This window comes from Chanodichthys erythropterus, chromosome 10 (assembly GCF_024489055.1).
Source record: "Chanodichthys erythropterus isolate Z2021 chromosome 10, ASM2448905v1, whole genome shotgun sequence".
Classification (NCBI taxonomy): domain Eukaryota; kingdom Metazoa; phylum Chordata; class Actinopteri; order Cypriniformes; family Xenocyprididae; genus Chanodichthys; species Chanodichthys erythropterus.
This window is the reverse complement of record NC_090230.1, coordinates 7,599,106-7,622,258: the sequence shown is the minus strand read 5'-3', so window position 1 is coordinate 7,622,258 and position 23,153 is coordinate 7,599,106. Positions and strand designations below refer to the sequence as shown.

The following is a 23,153-nucleotide window of genomic DNA, read 5'->3' as shown; positions in this document are numbered from 1 at the left end:
TGCCATATTGTACACGTAACCAATTTATTTAATTTTTTTTAATGAGCCGTTTTTATATTTATATATTTTCAGGTCTGGTGGACTGGGAAGGGGGCTTTAGATTTTGAACTTTAAAGTATGACAACATTGTACATCAGACTCTTATTTGAAAAGAGCAAGGAAAATCCTGTTTTCCATTATATCCCCTTCAAAGTCTTTCATGCGCCCTGTGATGCTCTGACTCGGATTGAATTAAAACAATCGGAAATCAGCTCAAAACTCAAACAGTTCAAGGTAAAATCATTTCCCCTGAGGAACTCTCTCTCTAGATAAAACACACAATCATGGAGAGGTCACGACTGAGTGAAAACTACGGTATTCGTCAAGCTGCATCCGCTGTTTTTGGAAAAGTTGATGCACCTAGCAGGAAACTTCACCTTTTACTCTCTGACCAGGTCAGATTTTGGTCAAAATAGGTAGTGTCACTTTTATCCAGCCCACATTTTAATATCTTGGTCTATTTGTAGTTGAGTTGACATGGTTGTGCATTCAGAAGACTTGTTTACTATTTGCGCATTCCCATGGTAACTATAAACGGTTATCTGTTTAGAAGCCAAAATATGACAACGTACAAAGAGTCTGTTTATCTACTGTGTGCATGTTTTCAGGTCTGCTGCTCTGTATGTTACGCTTACTACACTTGGGGAATTCGTTGACAGCTATCAGGTGATGTTGCCCTTCAGGAGCTGCGGCGCTTCAGGCGGATCTTGGCACACGCTTGTGCATCAACCATGAACTTTACTGTCTGGCCGACTGACAAACATGAGAATTTGATACTGATATGCAAAAATACCAATACAACCATCCAAGCAGCTGTATTAAGAATGTAAATATATTTTCAGACACATTTTAAGTTCACACACAGAAGCTAACAAAGTCAAACTATTAAAGACTTGCAAAAAAATGTGTTTTACCTACTTGTCTTGAATTGAAAGTTCAAACCTGTAACACTTTCGTTCATCTTTGGAACACAAATGAAGATCTTTTTAATGAAATCTGAGAGATTTCTGTCCCTCTACTGACAGCCTATGCAACTACCAATTTCAAGCCCCAGAAAGGTAATAAAGACATCATTAAAGTAATCCATGTGACTCCAGTGGTTTAACCTCAATTTTATAAAGCGACACCAAGTGCTTTGCTTTGTTTTCGCAAAAAAAACAAACAAACCTAATTTACCACTTCATTTACGCAACGATGTCTGCTCTCGTGTCGACACAATATGCATGCGTCGTGGTGCTCTCATGAACATGTATCGGAGATTAATATTTTGTTACCTTTCTGGGGCTTGAAAGTGGTAGTTGCATAGACTGTCAATGGAGGGAATGAAAGCTCACAGATTTCATTAAAAAGATCTTCATTTGTGTTCTGAAGATGAATGAAAGTCTTACGGGTTTGAATGACATGAGTGATTAAAGGGTTAGTTAACCCAAAAGTGAAAATTCTGCCATTAATTAATGACACACATGATTTTCCTTTTAATATGTCTTGGTGTCTAGATCACGATGTTTGCATTTGCCCATCTAGTTTCACTACTCCAGAACTAGTTTACCTAATAAATTTGTTTCTATCCCTGAATACCACATCCAACAGTCTTTATTAGACTGTATGTGTATGTGTGAGTTCATGATCTTCTTAAATGCTTGAGATCACCAGTTTAATGAATTTCTCTCTGTTCCAAGTTTACGTGCAGGTTCAGTAAGAGTGTCATTTAAATGTGTGTGCTTGTGTGGAAGAGTTCTTCGACATGCACTGTCTGCATTGTTCAAATGTCAAGGTGGGTTAAATATTAGCCTTTGGCCACAATAATTCTGCCCTTCCTTAAGAGATCAAACAAAAAGAGCTGCACTCTGATGGAACATGAGAAATGATGGCCTGATTTGATATCACAACAATGTGTGTGTGTGTGTGGTAAAGCCACAATTGTGGGCTACTTTACAGTTTTTATCAGTGCAAACAATGTTTCACACTGAACGCAAACAGTTCCTTAACACTTAGCAGTGACAAGGACTGATGTTCTGCAGAAGTCTGTTTGACATGAGAGTTCAGGGTTAAAAGACAGGTTATCAAATGTTGGTTCGAACCAAGTGTAAAAACCATGTGCAAAGCCCAGATGCCTGTTATTGGAGAGTAAGGCTGTCTGCAATGAGGTCTTTTGTTTCCATTCCGACATTTTTGCAACACGTAATGCAGTCGGACGTCATACAATGAGATACCTGTGGGAAACATGGGGCAGAACGAGAGGACTGTACCACACACCACAGCACCATCAGGGAGAAAGCAAACAGTGACTGGCGTCTGTTTGCGTAAGGCCACAGGGAAGTACGCACACACTTACACCTGTTCTGCTGGTATTGCTCAAGTCAAATGTTAGGCAGAGAGAATTGTGGGAAAGGGAGCGATAACAGGGCATAATCTCCGCAAAAGTGAGACTTTATTTCAAGCCAAACCACGAGGCAAAGATTTTCCACTCGGTTTTGCTGGCTCACAGGAATTCCTCTCTGTCCTCTGGCTGTCAATCTGATTGACTGTCCTCCCACTGGACTTTTGTGAACTGTCTCATGGAAACCATTTATTTATAGTCTGTCTGTCCCTCTCATTTTATCAGTCATAGCTGAAAGAAAGTTGTTGGTTCACTTTGCCTTTAATCATATCCAAATGCTGTCATTAAATTGCACTCGATTTTTACAAAACTTTACAGTTAGGTCTCATTAACAGTAGTTAATGCCTTAGCTAACACAACTTAATAATGAACAATATGTTTTTTTAAAGCGTTTCTTAAACTTTGTTAACGTTAGGTCTGTCACATGAATAGCAGATTAATCATCTGATTGTGGTTATTCAATCTAACCGCAGTTATTTTAAACCGCAGAAAAGTAGTAAAGGCATCGTTAAAATAGAATGCCGACTCATTATTGGCCGGCTCCTGCGTCAACATCACACGCATGTGTCGTGCTGCTCACGTGAACGGCATCGGCCAATACTGAGTCGGCGTTCTGACGTAGAACCAGGAAGTGCTGAGCGTAAACAGATTAGAAGACTGACGGGAGAGATGAATTTTTAAATAAAGTTATTTTTGTTTTGTTTTTGCGCACAAAAAGGATTCTTGTCACTTCACGATATTAAAGGGTTAATTCACCTCAAAATGAAAATTCTGTCATTTAATTAATCACCCTCATGTCGTTTCAAACCCATAAGACTTTCGTTCATCTTTGGAAGACATATGAAGATCTTTTTGATGACAGAATGCTGTCAAATTTCCTTCCATAGACTGCCTTTATAACTTCTATGATGCTTCAAAAACTTCATAAAGAGATCGGAAAACTCATCCACGAGTTAATCCAAATTTTCTGAAGAGAATTGATCGCTTGTTATGAAAAGATTTAATTTAGGCTTTTACTCGCATGTAAACATTGATCAATGAACATATGCAGAAACTCCACCTAACCTGAATAATGCACAAGAACACTTTCTGTAGGGGTTAAAAAACTTCTTGGATTTCATCAAAAATATCTTAGTTTGTGTTCCAAAGATGAACGAAGGTCTTATGGTTTTGAAACGACATTAATGACGACAATTTTTGGGTGAACTAACCCTTTAAGTAACACGATGCTAAGGTGTTGCTAGGATATTCTGGGTAATTATTATGGTGTACTGGATGGTTGCTATGCTTACTGGCAAGTCTGTAGACCACACCCACAAGCCTCTCTGATATTCTGGTTTAGATTCATGTCTGTTAGATAGTACTGATGGCTCTCTGTGTACACAACAGTCATAGGTGGAATAATCCTTACTTCCCTGATGTCATCTGAGATAAGATGTGTGTCTATGTGTGAGTTATTTATCTGGGTTTACGTTGACAAGAAAACAAGATTTATGATTGCGATAACGATTTCTGATATTTCTGTCTGCTCTTGAGATGAGTTTTGATAGCTCACATTTTACATGCAGTACCCTTTGACAGAGAACAAGACAGAGAAAAAAATAATGTCTTGTTAAAGATGCTAACGTCCCCAGAATGTTGTAGTTACAGCATCTACCTGCAGATGCTAACTGGGCCATGCTAACATTAACCTCATGTTTTAGTCACATATTCTTGTATTACAGATGTTCACACATTAACACACACAAGCACACTGAATAGAAGAGTATGCAAGTCATCAAAGTCAATATCATTATGTGAATGTAAAGTGTCTCAAACCCTCTGGACGGCAAGTCGTGGGAAAATAGTTTAGTAATTTTGTTTAAATACTTGTGCTGGATGCTTTTAGAGGCCAATATGCTTGTTAAGTCTGACGTCACACGTCATTGTTTATGGGTCCAAAAAACACTCTATCAGATGCCAAAAGCAAACAACAAATGGTACTAATATACACTCACAGTGTGCTCTAATCACGATCATAACCTTTATCTCCATACTGATATCCCAGATGGCCAGACAGTGATTCATCTTTTATGAATCGTTAAAATATTGGTTTCCAGGATGCTGTGAGCCCAGAGACTGTAGTATATACACTGAGATTATATATATATATATATATATATATATATATATATATATATATATATATATATATATATATATATATATATATATATATATATATATATATATATATATATTTACATATAGAGTGCTCAACATAAATGAGTACACCCCCTTTGAAAAGTAACATTTTAAACAATATCTCAATGAACACAAAAACAATTTCCAAAATGCTGACAATGACTAAGTTTAATATAATATCTGTTTAACTTATAACATGAAAGTAAGGTTAATAATATAACTTAGATTACACATTTTTCAGTTTTACTCAAATTAGGTTGATGCAAAAATGAGTACACCCCACAACAAAAACTACTACATCTAGTACTTTGTATGGCCTCCATGATTTTTAATGACGGCACCAATTCTTCTAGGCATAGAATGAACAAGATGGCGACATTTTGCAACATCTGTCTTTTTCCATTCTTCAAGAATGACCTCTTTTAGAGACTGGATGCTGGACGGAGAGCGATGCTCAACTTGTCTCTTCAGAATTCCCCATAGGTGTTCGATTGGGTTCAGATCAGGAGCCACTGAATCACTTTCACCCTGTTCTTCTTCAGAAATCCAACAGTGGCCTTAGATGTGTGTTTAGGATCATTGTCATGTTGGAAAAGTGCACGACGACCATCTTCTCTTTCAGTATAGAGCAGTACATCTGTGAATTCATGATGCCATCAATGAAATGCAGCTCCCCGACACCAGCAGCACTCATGCAGCCCCACATAAGGACACTGACACCACCATGTTTCACTGTAGGCACCATGCATTTTTCTTTGTTTTCCTCACCTTTGCAACGCCATACAGTTTTGAAGCCATCAGTTCCAAAAACATTTATCTTGGTCTCATCACTCCAGCAGTCTTCATCTTTGTCAGCATGGGCCCTGGCAAACTCTAGGACGTTTTTTTTGTGCCTGGGCTTTAGGAAAAGCTTCTTTCATGGACTGCACCCATGCATGCCATTCCTCTGCAGTGTACGCCGTATTGTGTCACAGGAAACAGTCACCCCAGTTTGGTTTTCTACTTCTTTAGATAACTGCAGTGAACTTGCATGCCGATTTTGTTCAAACCTTCTCATCATAAGACGCTCCTGTCGCTGGGTTAACTTCTGTGGACGACCTGGAAGTGCTACAGTATTCTGACTGATAAGTAAAGCTTTGCTGATCTTCTTGTAGCCTTCACCTTTCTGGTGTAAAGAAATAATTTTCTTTCTCAGGTCTTGTGACATTTCTCTTCCATGTGGTGCCATTGCTGACAGCATGAAATGGGAAGGGGTTTTAACACTCTTTTATAGTCAACTGTCTGCTGGACACCTGCATAATGAATAAATAGACTCACCTGTGGTTGAATTCTTGTTAAATTAGACATTTGTAGTCTAAAATCTAGCTTTGCTCCAGAAACTTTCAGTGGGGTGTTCTCATTTTTGCATCACCCTAATTTGAGTAAAACTGAAAATTTTGTTCTCTAAGTTATATTATTAACCTTACTTTCATGTTATAAGTTAAACAGATGTTAAATACAAAACTTAGTCTTGTCAACATTTTGGAAATTGTTTTTTTTTTTTTTTTTGTTCATTGAGATATTGTTTAAAATGTTAGGGGGTGTACTCATTTACGCTGAGCACTGTGTGTGTATATGTATGTGTGTATAATGAATGCCTCCTCCATCGATATTGTCTGGTAATGCTCTGCATGTCACACATGCTGTCGATTGGAGATGAACTTGTATTGAACTCAAAACATTGATTGAATCTGGAGTGCAGTAGAAAACAGCACCAAACTTTGCTGTTTATTTGTCATATTTTGTGCTGGAACTAAAACTGGCAGTATTTTTACAAGGTTGCTGTGAATCAGAGCTGTGTTCAAGCTGAATCTAATGCTTTAACAGTGTCAGATCGATGTGTAGATTTCTTGTGTGTGAGCTATGAGGATAATTCAGTTACAGTGTGGATTTGTGTCATACTGTCATTATCTCTCTCTCTCTCACACACACACACGCAGCGTATTGTAAACACTGACCTTTAATTCTTCTGGCTGGGACACGAGAGGGCGGGGCACAGTGGATATCCTATGTTCTGATTGGCCGATTGTATTTGTGCGCTCAGTGAAGGGGCCGGATTAGTAGGTCACATGACCACTTCAGTTTCTCTCACTACTGAAGCAGATCCTCGCAAACACACACACACACACACACACGAACACGAACACTACAGCCGAAAACCCCCCATTTACGAGGGCGAGAGGAGTGTCGCAGTGTGAGAGTTGCTTTTTGCGCTTTATTGAGTGGAATTGCGGATTGTTTGTGGAGTTTTTGGACTGCTTTTGTCGTGTTTAATCCTCTGAGGTAATCTGGGATTCTTCAGGCGGGAATGAGAGAGATGCGCTCGAGCGCTCACTGGACTTTCACTCTGTGAGGGGCAAACAGGTGAGTTTAACGGCATGAAGTGCAGGAAAACCACTCCGTTTTCTTCTCTGGTTTATTTTTTAACCCTACATTGTCGTTTAAATTAAGTTTGAATGATTAAGTAAACGACAAGTATCGCTGCCTGTAATCACAACAGCGTTAAAAAGATTCAAAGAAGGACTCGACTATTTTTGTAAACTTAAACACTAAGTTTTTTTTGCTGCATCTCATGTAATTTTATAACTTAGTGCTTTTTTTTTTTAGCTTACCTTATCGTTATTTTCTGCGCGAGCACGCACACACCCCCTCGCGCGCTGATAGTCCGCTATTCTGAGCGCGAGACCCTTTGCCACTACTGAAATCTGAGTCTGAAAATCTCTCTCGCTCTATTTATAGAGTTGCTAAAGATAAAAAGGAAAAATAGTACGGCATGCTGACGATGATGAGGGGGTGTGGGAGGAAAAGGGGAGGGGGCTGCGCATTGTACAGTTGCCTAAAGGAACCTTAGGGTGCTTAAGACTCATCTAAAAATGTGTAAATGTCATATGACATTCGCTTATTATAATGTTGCTGTTTTTTAATTCTGATTTAATATGAGTTAGTGTATGTTACAAGTTCACATACAGTCCTCCGGTCACTCGGACCCGCTGTGAGTGGTAAGTAGTGATTGTAATGGTTCATTTGAGGGTGGCTGCTGTCTGAAATGGGAATCCTGTCATATTGAATCTAAGCTGTGTGAGAGAAAGCAGTTACACAATGAGGCTTTGACTGTAGTACACACTGTGAATCTTGTGACTTGTACTGCTGGTGTCCCTGTAGTGTATTTTATTGTCTTCTGTGGCTATTATATTACTAGTGTTCTTTCTGTTATTAAAGCACTGCTCTCTATGCATTGTGTGTGAGAAATCCTGTATTCATTATTGCCTGTATTCAGATGTCGAACAGCTGTTATAGTGAGAATTGAGGATCCTCCCCGTTTCTTTCTCCACATTTCCCACACTTTTTTTTCCCCCCAAACACCCACCCTGACAGTTTGAAACAATCAACAACACGTCCCAGATCAACACACTCTTTTACATAAAAGCAGTCGATAAGCTGAGATTGACAGTCAGGGTTATATAATTTCATGTACAGGACATCTGCAGCCTGTCCAGTAGATTCAGATCCAGATTCATATTTAGCAGATTATAATTCCATTATGCAGTTTGTTTTCAACAGATGGAAATTTTTAAAGGGTTAGTTAAACCCAAAAATGAAAATCCTGTCATTCATTACTCACCCTCCTGTCGTTCCAAACCCGTAAGACCTTTGTTCATCTTCGGAACACAAATTAAGACATTTTTAATGAAATATGTGAGCTTTCTGGCCTCCGATAGACTGAAACACAATTACCACTTTCAAGGTCCAGAAAGGTAGCAAAGACATTGTTAAGCCTTAAATGCATGACTGTTTCGCCAATCATTCTTACATATTCGGGGTCTTTATCGACCCGGATCAATATCTAACACTGATGGATCTCTACCGGTCACGTCAATATAAAACTCCTCTGATATTAGAGTAACAATTACAGAAGAATAAAATAAAGCATATTTTGTTACCTTTTGGAGCTTGAAAGGGCTCGGTTTGAGCAGATGTTTTATGTCATCATCACTGTCCTCATCAGAGCTAATTTCCCAATAAATTCAGCAAATAATGGGCTAGTTTTATGTTTGAGGTCACAAATATGAGCCCATTCACTATCTCAAAAGGATTCTCAAAACTATATAATTTTCAACATCTTCAAAATCAATATTTCGATCGCTAACAGCTTCACCAGATCCATCCAGTAACGGTTACAGTCATATTTGACTGTGTTCAGTACTTGCTCTACAGTAAATCACTGAGCCATTTCATGTTTCTCTTATTATTTCGTTTTCTGTCTAAACTAATCGTCACTTCAGCATTGTGTATCAGACATTGCCACCTTGTGGAATAAAGTTGAATTGCACTTATTCTGTCATCTAAGATTCAATTATTGTTGTGAAGAAAAAGTATACCTACATTCATACACACCTCGGGTCGTTAGCGACCCTATACAATTTTTACAAAAAATGAATACAAAAATAGGCATTCTTTTATAATTTTATGATTTTTTTTTTCTTGTTATATTCTTTATAAAAAATTATTGAGGAATACCAAGAAGGTTGATGTCTAACTTTAAAAAATGAACGAAATGGAGGGTAGTGAATGACGTCCCGGGTCATTAAAGACCCAAGGGATGCATTTAAGGGTTAAAATAGTCAACGTGACTGCACTGGTTCAACCTTAATATTATGAAGCGGCGAGAATACTTTTTTTGCACAAAAACAACATTTTTCAACTACTTATTCTCTTTCATGTCAGTCTTATACGCTGTTTACATTAAGCGCTTCCAGGTTTTATGTCAGAACGGCGGCTCAGTATTGGCCAACGCTGTTCACATGAGCAGCACGTCACATGCATGTGATGTTGACGCAGGAGCCGGCCAATACACAAAAAGTATTTTGGTCGCTTCATAAAATTAAGGTTGAACCACTACAGTCACTTTGACTATATTAATAAAGTCTTTACTACTTTTCTGGGCCTTGAATGACAGTAATTGTATTGGAGTCTATCGGAGGCCAGAAAACTCATGCATTTCATCACAATTAAAATATAATTTATTTTAATTAATTCAATTTGTGTTCTGAAGATGAACAAAGGTCTTATGGGTTTGGAATGACAATTTTTATTTTTGGTTTAACTAACCCTTTAAATGGTTAGTTTGCGCAAAATGTACACCAGGGGTGTTCAAACTTTTTTTGCCCGATGATCTACTTTTAAAATTATCAACTAAATGAGATCTACCAACAAAAAAAACAAACAAAAAAAAACAGCTTAATTTCAAATGCTTGTTGCTACTACTGCATGCATCTCTACATGGAGTTCAGGAAAATAAAAATAAATGTTCATTGTTGATATTCAATTTTAAATTTGTAAATTTTAATTCTAAACTCAAAATACTTACAGCACAACAGATTACATTAGCCAGGATATTTACCTTATTCTGATGACTTGCACTGAGTAGAATCAGACAGTTTTACATAATCTTTGTCGACAAAACACAGCTACCAATGTATAAACTGGTGTCAGTCAACACTGACGGAGCACATGCGATGGTCGGCCATTCAAATGGATTCATTATTAAGTAGCTACAAGGAGGAGGATGCTTTTCCCGACTTCCTTAATTATCACTGTATTATACACTAACAAGCTCTATGTGTGAAAATGCAGAACATGAAAGAGAGCGTGGATGTGTTCATGAAAATCGTCTGCTCAATACGTGCACGCTCACTTCAGAGACGGCTGTTTGTTTCGTGTATGTTTGGAGGAAGCCGACTTCGCACTCTGTTCTCCAGCTAGTTGTCATGGCAACTGAATAAACAAAAATCTTGCCTGGTAAAAATGTATTAGTCAAATGCAAGACAGAAACTAAAAGGATAAGAAATGGTATCGTTATATTTTTTATTAAAATTCAACAAAAGCATTTTATTATAATTGTGTGTGATCTACCAGCATTGTTTTTGCGATCGACTAGTAGACCTATCGACCTATTGGGCACCCCTGATGTACACTGACAAACCTCAAAAGTAGCATAAACGTGTTAAATCTGTGCAAAAGTTTGGGGTCAGCAAGAAATGTTTTAATGTTTTGAAGTCTCTTATGTTCACCAAGGCTGCATTTATTTGATCAAAAATACAGTAATGGTTACATTGTGAAATATTGCAATTTAAAATAACTGTTTTATGTTGTATTATACCTTAATGTAATTTCCTGTGATCAAAGCAGAATTTTCTGCATCATTACTTGTCTTCAGTGTCACATGATCCTTTAGAAATGATTCTAATATGCCAGCTTTGCTGCTCAAGAAACATTTATTATTGTTACAAATGTTGAAAAGAATTGTGCTTCTTAGAAGTGTCTTTACGGTCACATATGATTTAATGCATCCTTGCTGAATAAAAGTGCAAAAATCATACAACTACTTTAATGTTTTTTTTTCTCTCTCTTTTACTTTTTTATAGAATAAGTAACTTTTTTTTTTTGTTGTTCTGTGGATGAAAAGTGTTTTTGAACAACATGAGGTTGAATAAACTGAATTTTCATTTTTGGGTCTTGAAGGGACAAATACTGTGGTTTTTGTCTGGTAATATCCACCCATCTGCTGCTGTTGTCATTGTTTAGAGTTGTTCATAGTTCTGCCTTTCAGGCTTGGCAGCCTTCGTGTTGTGTTTCTGTGTGGGTGTGTCAGCGTTGTCGTCATCTGTCAGCACACGTCAGTTGTAGCCAGTGCTCGCTAGGTTTGAATATTGCATCATAAGTTGAAACGCGTGTGTGTGTGTGTGTGTGTGTGTGTGTGTGTGTGTGTGTGTGTGTGTGTGTGTGTGTGCGTGCGTGCGTGCGTGCGTGCGTGCGTGTATGGCTTGTTGTCTAAAGCATAATAAACTTAAGCAGCGTCCCCTTAAGCTCCCCTCTTCCTGTTAGTCACATGTGCTCAGATGGATTTTAGAGTTTGTAGCCTATTTGTTTGTTTTGTGTGTGTTTATTTGGCTTTTTAACCTAGAACACAACTCTTAATCAGGTTAATAGGGCTATTTGTTCTCTTTTTTTTTCAAGTGTTGCACGTGTGTGTAGTCCACATACCTAAAAATGTGTGGCATAGTATTGCTTCCTGTTGGCTTGGGCTCTGTTATTGAGCCCACCCTGTGCATAATTGTGTGTGTGTTTCTAGCAGAGTTGTGTGCCTCTAATCTGAACCATCTTTCCAAGTGCTATTTGACCTGAATGAGCAGCTTAGCAATGTACAGCAGAGAAAAGAAGCCCACCACCCCTCCAGAATGAATTGGAGAAGAAAATGAGTATGAAAGCCTAGAGAGGTACAGGTGAAAGCTTTTTACTGAGGCCTGGGAAAATGCCTGACACAGTCTGGCACAACAGCAGAAGTGATTTGAAAAAAGGTCCGAGCTGAATGTCAAAACATTCACTATTGATCCTTTGAATGCATCCTTGCTGAAAAAAGTATGAATTTCTTATTATATTCTTATTATATATTTCAAATATATACACTACTGTTGAAAAGTTTGGGATCGGTAAGATTTTTACTGGTTTTAAAAGAAGTTTCGTCTGCTCACCAAGGCTGCATTTATTTGATTAAAAATACAGTAAAACAGTAATATTGTGAAATATTATTACAATTTAAATAATATTTTAAATTGTAATATTTGAAAATATTTTAAAATGTTATTTATTCTTGTGATCAAAGCTGAATTTTCAGCATCATTACTCCAGTCTTCAGTGTCACATGATCCTTCAGAAATCATTCTAATATGATGATTTGCTGCCCCAGAAACATTTAATTTGTACAATTGTACAAAATATTTGTGTGCAATTTTTTTTTTTTCAGGATTCTTTGATGAATAGAAAGTTCAAAAGAACAGCGTTTATTTGAAATATATACTTTTGTAACATTATAAATGTCTTAACTATCTCTTTTGATCGATTTAATGCATCCTTGCTGAATAAAAGTATTAATTTCTTTCATTTCTTTTCAAAAAAATAAAAATAATTTTTACTGACTGTTTCAACTTTGATAACAATAAATGTTTCTTGAGCAGCAAATCAGCACATGAAAATAATTTTTGAAGGATCATGTGACACTGAAGACTGGACTAATGATGAAAATTCAGCTTTGCCATCACAGGAATAAATTACTTTGTATAATATATTCAAATATAAAAGTTATTTGTATTGTATAATTATATTAGTTAATTATATTGTAATAATATTTCACAATATAACAGTTTTTACTGTATTTATTAATTAAATTAAATTAAATAAATGCAGCCTTTGTGAGCAGACAAAACGTCTTTTAAAAACATTAAAAATATTACCGATCCTTTTGAACGGTAGTGTGTGTGTAATTATATATATATACTTTTGAGAAATTCATTTTTAGTACTTTACAGCTTGACTCAAACTAGAGAGAGAAATTCAACAGTGTGTGTGTGTGTGAGAGAGAGAGAGAGAGAAAAAAATCAGGCCTAACTAAACCTGATAGTGTTATAGGATAGTGCTGCCCTCCTGTTGGTTGACCTGACGCCACCCTTCACTGTTGGCGGGACAGCCACTCTCTTCTTTTTGTCCAGGGTGAACAAAGAACAAGGTCCATTGTGAATAGTGATACTCTCAGCAAGTGAGTTCAGTTAATGTGCAGGTGCCTGTTTTTTGATTGTATTGATCGATGGGCTTGTGTGCATGTTTGTGTGGGATGATGAGTTTAGCCTCGGGACGTTTCTGATTTTGCCTGTCAAATGAAGTGCACAGACTTCCTCTCGCAGGTTTTTTTTTCATTCAGTGAGTGCACTATGTATTGTATTGTTTATTTGGGATAAATAAGTATTTACACATTTTTGTATCTAATCGGTCTGGATAACTATGTTTCCACACATGCTCAAGCTGAATCTTTTCCTTTCTCTCCAGGTGAAAACAGCAGGAAAATACATTAGAGATGAGTGGGGAGTCGAAACAGGGGGTGGTGACAACCCCTCCGCCCCCCAGCATGGGGAAACGGGAGGGCTACTTTGACCGCATCAATGAAAATGACCCTGAATACCTGCGCGCACGCAACATGTCACCTGACCTGCGACAAGACTTCAACATGATGGAGCAGAAGAAAAGAGTCACACAGATACTACAAAGTCCAGTAAGAAAACACATATACTCACTGTCAATAAAATTTATTTTGATGTTGAAAATAAATCAAAGGTTATTGAATTGTTTTATAAGAAAATACTATTTCTGATAAATTTGTGTTTAATTCACTGGGTTACCTGCAATTTTTGGAAATATTTGTGAAATCTACTAGCAGTTTCACAGTGAAAATTGTTTTTAATTAGAATACTTTTTTCAGTGCACTCCAAAACGACACTTGTGTACACAGTTTTGTTAAAACAAATGTTTTGGTTGGTTTGTACTGTACAGGGATGTTTTTCCACTTTTCCACAGATTTAGTTGGCAAGAATGTGCTGTAATGTAAAACTGTTTACTTATAGATTTTACAGGTTGTCTCAAGCTGTGTGGTTTTGAATAAACACCATGCCAGCATGAAGTTTACATTCAAAGCTTGGCATGAACTTCTAAAGTCAGTTTTGAAGCCAGCTGCTTGCACCTTACTCGGCCTCTCTGTTCTCAATGAAATATTTATGCTTTATTCTTGTAGATTTGTCAGCAAGTTAATTGTGCGTCTGGTGTGATGTTTTTAGTTACAGCTCAATCGTACACACAAAGCCACAGCTGCACCATAAAACCCATCTGGAAGACCACACCCTATTACATGCACACCACCAACATCCACATCTAACATACATACACAATCTTGCCAGTGAAGCACAGCCCAGCACCTCTGACCTACAGTAGAGAGAGATTATAGCGAACACACACAAGATTACAGTTAACACACACTGGAGAGATTACAGTGAACATACTGCACAGATTACACTCCTGCAGACATTTCAGTAAACACATACTGTGTTCAAAGCAACGTTCTGGGTTCAATAAAAGTTAAGCTGTATGGACGACATCTGTCACATGCTGTTGATTAACACAGCGAATAATACAGATTCGTCCCTCACTTCATAAAAAAAAAAAATCCTTAAATGTATCGCTGTTTCCACAGAAATATTAAGCAGCACAACTGTTTGCAACATTAATAATAATGTTTCTTGGGCACTTCTTTCAGACTTCGTTCAAAAACATTTAAAGGGTTAGTTCACCCAAAAATGAAAATTGTCATTAATTACTCACCCTCATGTCATTCCACACCCATAAGACTTCCGTTCATCTTCAGAACACAAATGAAGATCTTTTTGATGACCGAATGCTGTCAGATTTCCTTCCATAGACTGCATTTGAACACACAGTTCTGCTCCTGCGTAAAAGAGACAACTGCCCATTTCTTCATATAAATTCGCAGACTGCAGATACACACACAATGCAGCGCGTGCTTACCGTTTTGAATATCAATCATGCTGATCACTTTCATTATTTTACTCCGCTCATGCTCATCAGATAAATTTAAGGGCATAAAAGTCTTGTTATACTATTTAAGGCACTGAAGAGTATTAATGGTCATTTTAAGGTTCCAGCTAGGTTCCAGTTCTTGTGATGTCTACAGATAATGTTCAACTAAAATATCTTATCAATTAATTATGACGTTCACACCCGGCGTTCTTGGTTTTCTTCCTATTTATTAAATCCAGGCAATTGGTCGATAAAACATTGATTAAAATTAAGATACAATTTATACAAAACGAAATTCACTTTGAAGAAAGGATTACTACAAAACAAAACTTAATGAAGTGGTCAAAATCACGTCCGACCCACTGCATGTCTCCCGACATATTGCTCATCTTATTAGCCTATCTTAGTCATGCTGTTCACTTTTCATAATCAACCTAAATTAAATTTAAAAACTAATATTAGGTTATAGTCTAATATTTAAACATAAATATGAAACTAAATAGGCTACGTTTTCGCGCCGGCGCGTTTTGGTGGTTTTTTCCTCATGACAGCTCAAACAACTACTCCGTCATTTTTGGCGATACAGATTAGTGCAAAACATCATCACAAACTACAAATGGTCTATTTTATTTGTGTACGCTCACAATAAAATCAAAACTTTCTGCTTTTGTAAAATAAAAAAAATTAAAACAGAATGCGCTTTCATCTGTTTTTTTAATCTTTCTGAAATGTCTAAAAAAATGAACTGAAACTCTGTGAATAATTATCACACAAACATGAAACATAGCCTACATCTAAAGAAAGCATGACATGTCTACTTTTAAATAAAACAATTCACATTTAAAACAAATATTCTCCTGCAATGTAGTCTGTAAACTAAAGAGATGCACAATTTCTCCTGACTTATGTTGCGAATGCTGCGAGGGTGTTTCTAATACAACGACATAATGACATTTAACAAATAAAACAAGAGCAACTATTCATTCTGTGGAATATTTTAATAGTTTCCTCAAAGTAGGCTAGGCTACTTATTGTATAGGCATAATTTGCAGGTGGGACATGTCTCGATCTTGCGGCACGCACGGACGTATCTAAAAGAAATATCTCAATTCGATAAATTTATCGGTCAATGTTAAATATGAGGTGATCTCTCGCTGGAATGAGTTGTTTTTTGCTGCTGTTATCAGTTCTCTTGTTGCTCATGCACAATGCGCAGTCTTCACACAGACGATCAAGCACAAAACAAAATGCACACAAACATGTCTTTGCTCTTGATATGCAATCACTGATGAACACCTTAAGTTTTAATGAGAAAAAAAACTACGAGGACGGAATTATACAAAGTTTCAACAAGTTGCATTTGGACGAGTGACTGTTACGTCTTACCTGAAAAACAATGTCTAAAGAAATCGGAATCGAAGTCACCAGAACTAAGCAATGTTAGGGTATGTTGAATTCAGCTGGTTCTTTCTGTAGCTTTCTCAGGTTGTAATTTTTTTTTATAATTTATTGTACAAAAAAATAGGTTACAAACAATGACAAAAACTGTTCCATAACTCAAAAGATATCGAAAAAACAACAAAGTTATAGAAATAAGTATTATTTCATGTTATTATTGTTAATATGTTATTGTCAACATGTTAATAATAAATATATTAAGTGAAAATAGTGACATTCATTTCCCAGAAAAATCAGAGATAAGATGAAAATGCTGAAACTGTAATATAAACACAACAAGATGAATAAAAATAAGTGATTTTAAAAAATTAAGTTCCTTGTTGTTTGGCTCTTAAAAAATTTTTTTCCCTCTATAGGAGCCAATGGCTCCTTAATGATTTTTTTTTTTTTTTTGTCTGGAGCCCTGTTTGGGGTTTCTTGTAGCATAGTAATTGCATAGTTTTCGAGATATTATTGTGAATTTGCTTTTGTAAAGAAAACATAAAATGGCTAAACTTCAGTGTCAGTATGTGAAAGGGAAATGCATTCTTTCTGTCATTATAATCTCTGTTATTGTGATAAAGACAGAGGTGGTGTGATAGCATGGTTAATTACGGCATCACCCACTGGGCTTTATTAGCAGCAGCTGTCTGAGCACGTGTTTCTGAGACACACTATACTATTCTCACTCATCCTTCACTCTGTATGGAGCGGAGCCAGGCAGGGTAGGCAGCAGGTGTATCGGCACACTGGGCTGTGTGTTTACGTCTGCACTATCAGAGCTGATTCAACAGGCCTCTCTTTCATCTTTCTCCCTCTGTAGCATCAGGGTTTCCACGTGTGTGTGTGTGGAAGAGAGCTGCTTAAATTACACGTCTGTCTGTAGACTGTGTTTAAGGTCAGACTATTATAGGCAGGGCGGAGCTTGCTATGCTTAGACCTCATCTGTGCTGTCACGACCAAAACAAATGAAGACATCTCAAGTTCTGGAAACTGAGGAAAAATAGCAGTTTGCTCTGAGGGGCCGCAGGCATTGCTTGTCTGATATTTGCTTAGGAGGTTAAACAACATGTTAATGATATTAAACTGTAATGGCAAAATTGAATTTGTCTTGAATTTCCTCCCTTGAGTTATTTTTAGTTCCCCCACTCTCCCCTCTGTTTCCCTCTTCAGCATTAAACCATGCCATTCCCAGAGTCGTAGCTGTTTTCCAAGAGCGCTGTGGTTTGGGTTGGTCAGGACCCTCACATTTGAGAGGAATTCATGCTGAGAGGCAGGCGGGATCGTTCGTGCCTTGTCCCGGGCGTCCAGTTCTCATTCAAGCACAATTTAATACTCGCACAGGGAATTAGAGCACAGGATATCTCCATCTCACCTTTGTAATTCAGCTACATTTGGCCGGTTTTGGCTTGCACCATTGCGTTTGAAGAGCGGCCCATGTGCTCATAGAGTGAGGTGAATGGGTTACTAAAACAAATTCACCTTGTCGGGTCAGACAGCACTTCAGTACTGACTCTGACCCACATAACGATGTGTTAAAGCTTAGATAACATCTTCCACCATGACTGATTCAGTTTTATGGTTTGATATTAATGTTGCTATGGAGTTAGATCATCACTGCTTTGATCTAATGACAAGTGTGGGCATTATAACCCATGTTTTTGTGAGGGCGTAACCCTGTGCAAGCATGTTGGCTGCTTGGTTTGTTTTGGAGGCATGTTTGATTCTCACGGTTAATCTTTCATCATGCTGTTCACCTCTGAAGCACCTCGCTGAATGAAACCTGCACACCACAAAACTGATCTCAGAGTGATTCTGTGTTCTTTCACACCTATTTAGTGTAGTTTACTTTGACAAGCGTCACTATTACTATTGCTCATAAAGTGCGTTCGCATTAGCAAAATTTCTGCAAAATTTTCCAAGCCAAAAACATCCATTGTCTTTTGTCAATAGTGAAGTGATTTATGAAGCAGAGCTCACACAGAAGTCACTTTCAAACCAAGCAGTACTTTCTTCTGTTAGTCCACTTTCAAATAAAAATTCCCTGATAATTTACTCACCCCCATGTCATCCAAGATGTTCATGTCTTTCTTTCATCAGTCGAAAAGAAATTAAGGTCTTGTACGTGCTTCCGCTTTCCATATTCTTCAAAAAGCTTATGCTGTATGTCCTATGCCTTCTCTATTATATTTATGGAAAAAAACGTAACTGGCACCACTTTCGTTCCGTAAGTTGAATAGGAAGGCGTAGGACATACTGCGTAAGCTTTTTGAAGAATACGGAAAGCGGAAGCACATACAAGGCGATTATTTGTTTATAAAGCATGTTTATAAAGCATATACAGTTGTATTTTTTCCGAAAATGACCAATCGTTTCCCTAGATAAGACCCTTATTCCTCGTCTGGTATCATTTAAAGCCCTTTGAAGCTGCACTGAAACAAATTTTGACCTTCAACCGTTTGGAGGTCTTTGAAGTCCACTATAAGGAGAATAATCCTGGAATGTTTTCATCAAAAACCTTAATTTCGTTTTGATTGACGAAAAAAAAGACATGAACATCTTGGATGACATGGGGGTGAGTAAATTATCAGGAAAGTTTTATTTGAAAGTGGACTAATCCTTTAAGTATGGCGAATTCGCATGACCCACTTGAGCGTGTGATGAAATCTGTGTGGGGAAATTTTTCGCCTTTACGTGATTTTACCAATCTCATGGATTACTATTGAAATGACTGGATTTTGCCCACAAAAATTCTTTAATGTGACCACACCTTTACAGTTAAAACTTTAATAACCCCCTAACTGTAGTTATGAGCTATTATGTGAGCATAAAGGGCATGGATTTATGTGGCTTCTTACTTTCCCTTTATCTTCTCAGTGTATGTTTGATGAATTAGGCTCTCATTCAAAACCAAACAAACTTAAAGGCTAATTTAATTTGATTACTGTGTAGTTTGTTTCACACCTAGACTAGGTAATCAAGCCCCAGTAAACTGCACTGATGGACAAACCATATACATAAACTAGGAGAGAGTTTGGCAGGAACGGTTGCACATGGACGCACTTATTTTACACAGAATCACAAAGCAGAACAGTTCTAGTTAACTTGTATTAAGTGCCTCAAACAAATTTCTGAGTGTCTCTCAAAGATTTTATGTGAATAACCATTGGCAAATTGAGTGATTGATTGATGCTTATTGCAGTCCAGTACTACAGTTGGTCAGATTAAAACTGCTGCTTTTTTGCTCGCCTTTTTTTTTTTGTGCAAAATACATCAGGCTATCAGTGAACAGAGCATGCATGCTAAGACTTGTTTACCTTTCTTATTCTGGTTTATGCATATATGTTTTTTGCATAGTGTTTGCATGTATTCTGAATGCTTAGAACATATCAGTGTAACAATCTCGCATACTGTGCCGAAGGAAGTTTTACATTCATCAGCTCACATCCAGACACATACTCACACCTGGTAATAAGACAAGTCTTTATGCATTGTACAGTAAGAAAGAACTGTCATCATAACTGAGGCATTGTGTCAGTGAATCTCCTGTTATTACCCGCATACAAGCACTCCGTCAGCGTCTGTTTATCCTGTGATTCATTCTTTAGCCTGAACTCTTTGATCATTCAGCCTGAGACTCCGAGCAGGTGTGCAGAATGACAGCACATCATACAGAAGAGCTTTATCACTGGTTTTACAAAGGAGTTATGTATGATTTCCTTCCTTAAACATGGAAAATAAATTTTCAAGTCTACAAGGTTCCCGTGGACTTGAAAGGATTTTGGATATTACCAAAGACAGTGTGCTTTATTGTACTTTTATCCTTCACGGTCTTCTTTTTGTCTGTAGAGAACATCAGATATCCTTCTGTTTGGTCACCTCTAGCTCTTCAGAGTGAGTGGAGTAGGCCTCTAGGTTATTATACTTAACTAGTTTCAGAGATACAAGTGGAAAAAACTGTACATGATGGTTTAAACGGTTTAAATGGTTTAAATCTCTCATTACTGTGTGTGAGACATCTCTAATCTCATGCTTTCTTTCTCTTTCAGGCTTTTAGGGATGAGCTAGAGGGAATGATCCAGGAACAGATGAACAAGGGGAATAACCCAACAGGACTGCTCGCTCTGCGGCAGATTGCAGACTTCTTCATGGCCAGCTCCGTAGCGGGCTTCTCCACATCCCCCCTCAGTGAGTATCGGCATGGTGTGGCTCATCTCCACAGCAAAAGATTGCAACATTCCTTCAATCCTCCATGTCACAGACTGCCACACTCATCCACCTGTTCAGAGATACACAGTTAAATTCCAATTTATTTATAAAGCACATTTAAAAACAACATTGGTTGACCAAAGAGCTGTACAAAAAAAATACACAAATGCAGTTACAAAAGGCTAAAAGCACCAGAGAGAAGATGAGTTGTTAGCATACAGGTCGTTAAATAATAGCTGTTCCCAACAAACATTGAGGGAGGAAATACGACCAGCCAAATAAAGAAAGCCTTTGCATTCTTTTATCTTACTTCTTCCTTCCTTATCACCCCATCCAGCCCTGCACACATGTGTCTGTTTTCTCTCTGTGCTCGGCAATGCGGAACTAATCAGTGGAACTTCAGTGGACCCCTTTCGATACTTACTGTACATTCAGAGTCAGAGCTTAAACCTCATAGGTGTCTGTATGTCTAGAGTATTTTCTAGAATATATCATGGAAAACTGGATCTGATATTCAGAAATAAGAGATTAATATACTATGTAGACCTTTCAAAATGCAAAGCTCCCTTCCCATTTTGCCTTTCCCATTTATGTATACGAAGTTGCAAAAACATGTCATTTAAAATGTCACGGTTGTGGTTTCTGAATCATTAACATAATAAAATATGACTGCCCGCATTTGAATTCAATGGAGATTTTGAAAGCAATTCTCAATCTTACACTGTAAACTCAGCTCCAGATTTATCCTGCTGGAGTTCTATTATGAGTTCTGGAATATTCAGTCAACTGGAGGTTTGAAATGAGTTCTAGAATGTTTAGTCAAGTGGAGTTCTGAAAATAGTTCAAAGATGATTTCTGAAATGTGTTATCAACTGGAGCTCTAGAGTGAGATCTAGGCTGTGTTTCCCAAAAGCATTGTGAGCCAAAGTTGAGTGTGGAGACCACTGCCACCAGTCTTCTCTATGATCAAATTAGCTCTCTATGGTTTTGGGAAACGTAGTATGGGAATGTTTAGCCATCTGGAGTACAAAGATGTATTCTGGAATGTTAGCTAGTGGAGGTCTAGAAAGTGTTCCAAGGTTAATTTCTAGAATGTTTTGTGAAAGCTGGAGTTTAAGGATGAATTATGGAAAGTTCAGCCAAGTGGAGCTGAAGAAACAGTTCTGGAATCCATAGTCAAATGAAGTTCAAGGATGAGTTCCCCAAACTTGTAATAGCTGAAGGTCTGAAATGAGTTCCGGATCGTTTAGCCACCTGGAGCTCAAGGATGAGTTCTGGAACATTTAGCCAAGTGGAGTTCTGTAAGATAAACTGTGCTTTAACTGTAGTTCTAAAAAAATGAGATTATTGTAGATGTGAAGAGCTAATCGAGTTTAATTTCTTTTTAAAAGTATTATTGGATTTCCTTGTTCTTCTTTGACAAGAATCCCTAAAGGTTGTAAATAAGCTATGTTAAATTGATTTCAGAAGTGTTTTTAGCTGTATAAATTCAGTTGAACTAAAACATCTTTATTAGGTTTGAGACATATCAGTGTTTCATGGACACTTCTGAGGTGTTATCAGTTAATCAGGACACACCACTGGCTTTATTTAGAGTCTGAGTTTGATAAGTATCAGGGTATCGATTTACACACCAATTTGTTGTCCATATTCCCATGTGAGCAGTTCTGAAATGTCAATTTTAAGTTATGTGCTCAGGTATTTTTTATAAATCTTAAATTGAAGTCCATCTTCTTAAATTATTAAAATCTATTAACACAAACAATTGGGAAAGAAGTACTGTGTTTTTAATCTGTTCTTGAATTGTTCACAATTGTTGTTTTCTCAGGTTTGGGCATGGTGACCCCAATAAACGACATGTTCAGCATTGAGTCCAGTACTATGGTGAAGGGAGAGAAACAGACCCGCTGCAAACTGGCCAGCCTCTACAGAATAGTGGACCTGTTCAGCTGGGCCCACTTCACAAGCTGTTATATTACAGTAAGGCATAGCTTTCTATCATTAATATTGGTACCAAAGATTAAATATTATAGTTGATTTTGTGTCAGTTTTTTTAGAACAAGGAAATTAAAGTGAATGATGTACATGGTGTTATCCATTGTTTCGCAATCCATTCCTGCAGGCAATAAACATAGTTCAATTAATTGAGCCAAGTAGGTCTGTAATACTTGGAGAAAGATATCTGCTTTTCCATTCGTTTCATCCCCAATAATGTCATATTATACTATTATATTTATTATTGAATTATACATGGCTACATTTGAATGGCCGTCAATAGAGAAAGATGCTGTTTGTCATCATATTTTTTAGGGCTGGGACAATACTATCGACACATTTGTGGATCGTTTCTAATATTTTCAAAATCCATCGCAAATCGATTCTGAGCTTAGGTTTTAACAGCAGATGGCACTCTAGGCTATTTTTTAACATACTCAGATGCTCACGA

At 37.3% G+C, this 23,153-nt stretch overlaps 1 protein-coding gene across 6 annotated transcripts in view; it reads left to right on the top strand.

The window, feature by feature from the left end:
* Positions 1-23,153, top strand: part of add3a (adducin 3 (gamma) a) — a 110,148-nt gene that overhangs the window by 63,878 nt on the left and 23,117 nt on the right. For 2 of the 6 annotated variants that reach the window (XM_067395920.1, XM_067395917.1), the window contains exons 1-4: positions 6,720-7,006; positions 13,523-13,745; positions 20,548-20,686; positions 22,536-22,687. In XM_067395920.1, coding sequence (XP_067252021.1) covers positions 13,551-13,745; positions 20,548-20,686; positions 22,536-22,687 — 486 coding nt within the window. In that variant the 5' untranslated portion in view covers positions 6,720-7,006; positions 13,523-13,550. Of the gene's footprint in view, positions 1-6,717; positions 7,007-7,480; positions 7,642-13,522; positions 13,746-20,547; positions 20,687-22,535; positions 22,688-23,153 lie in introns of those variants that run through there. The other 4 variants (XM_067395914.1, XM_067395919.1, XM_067395916.1 and 1 more) reach the window with 4 other exon arrangements.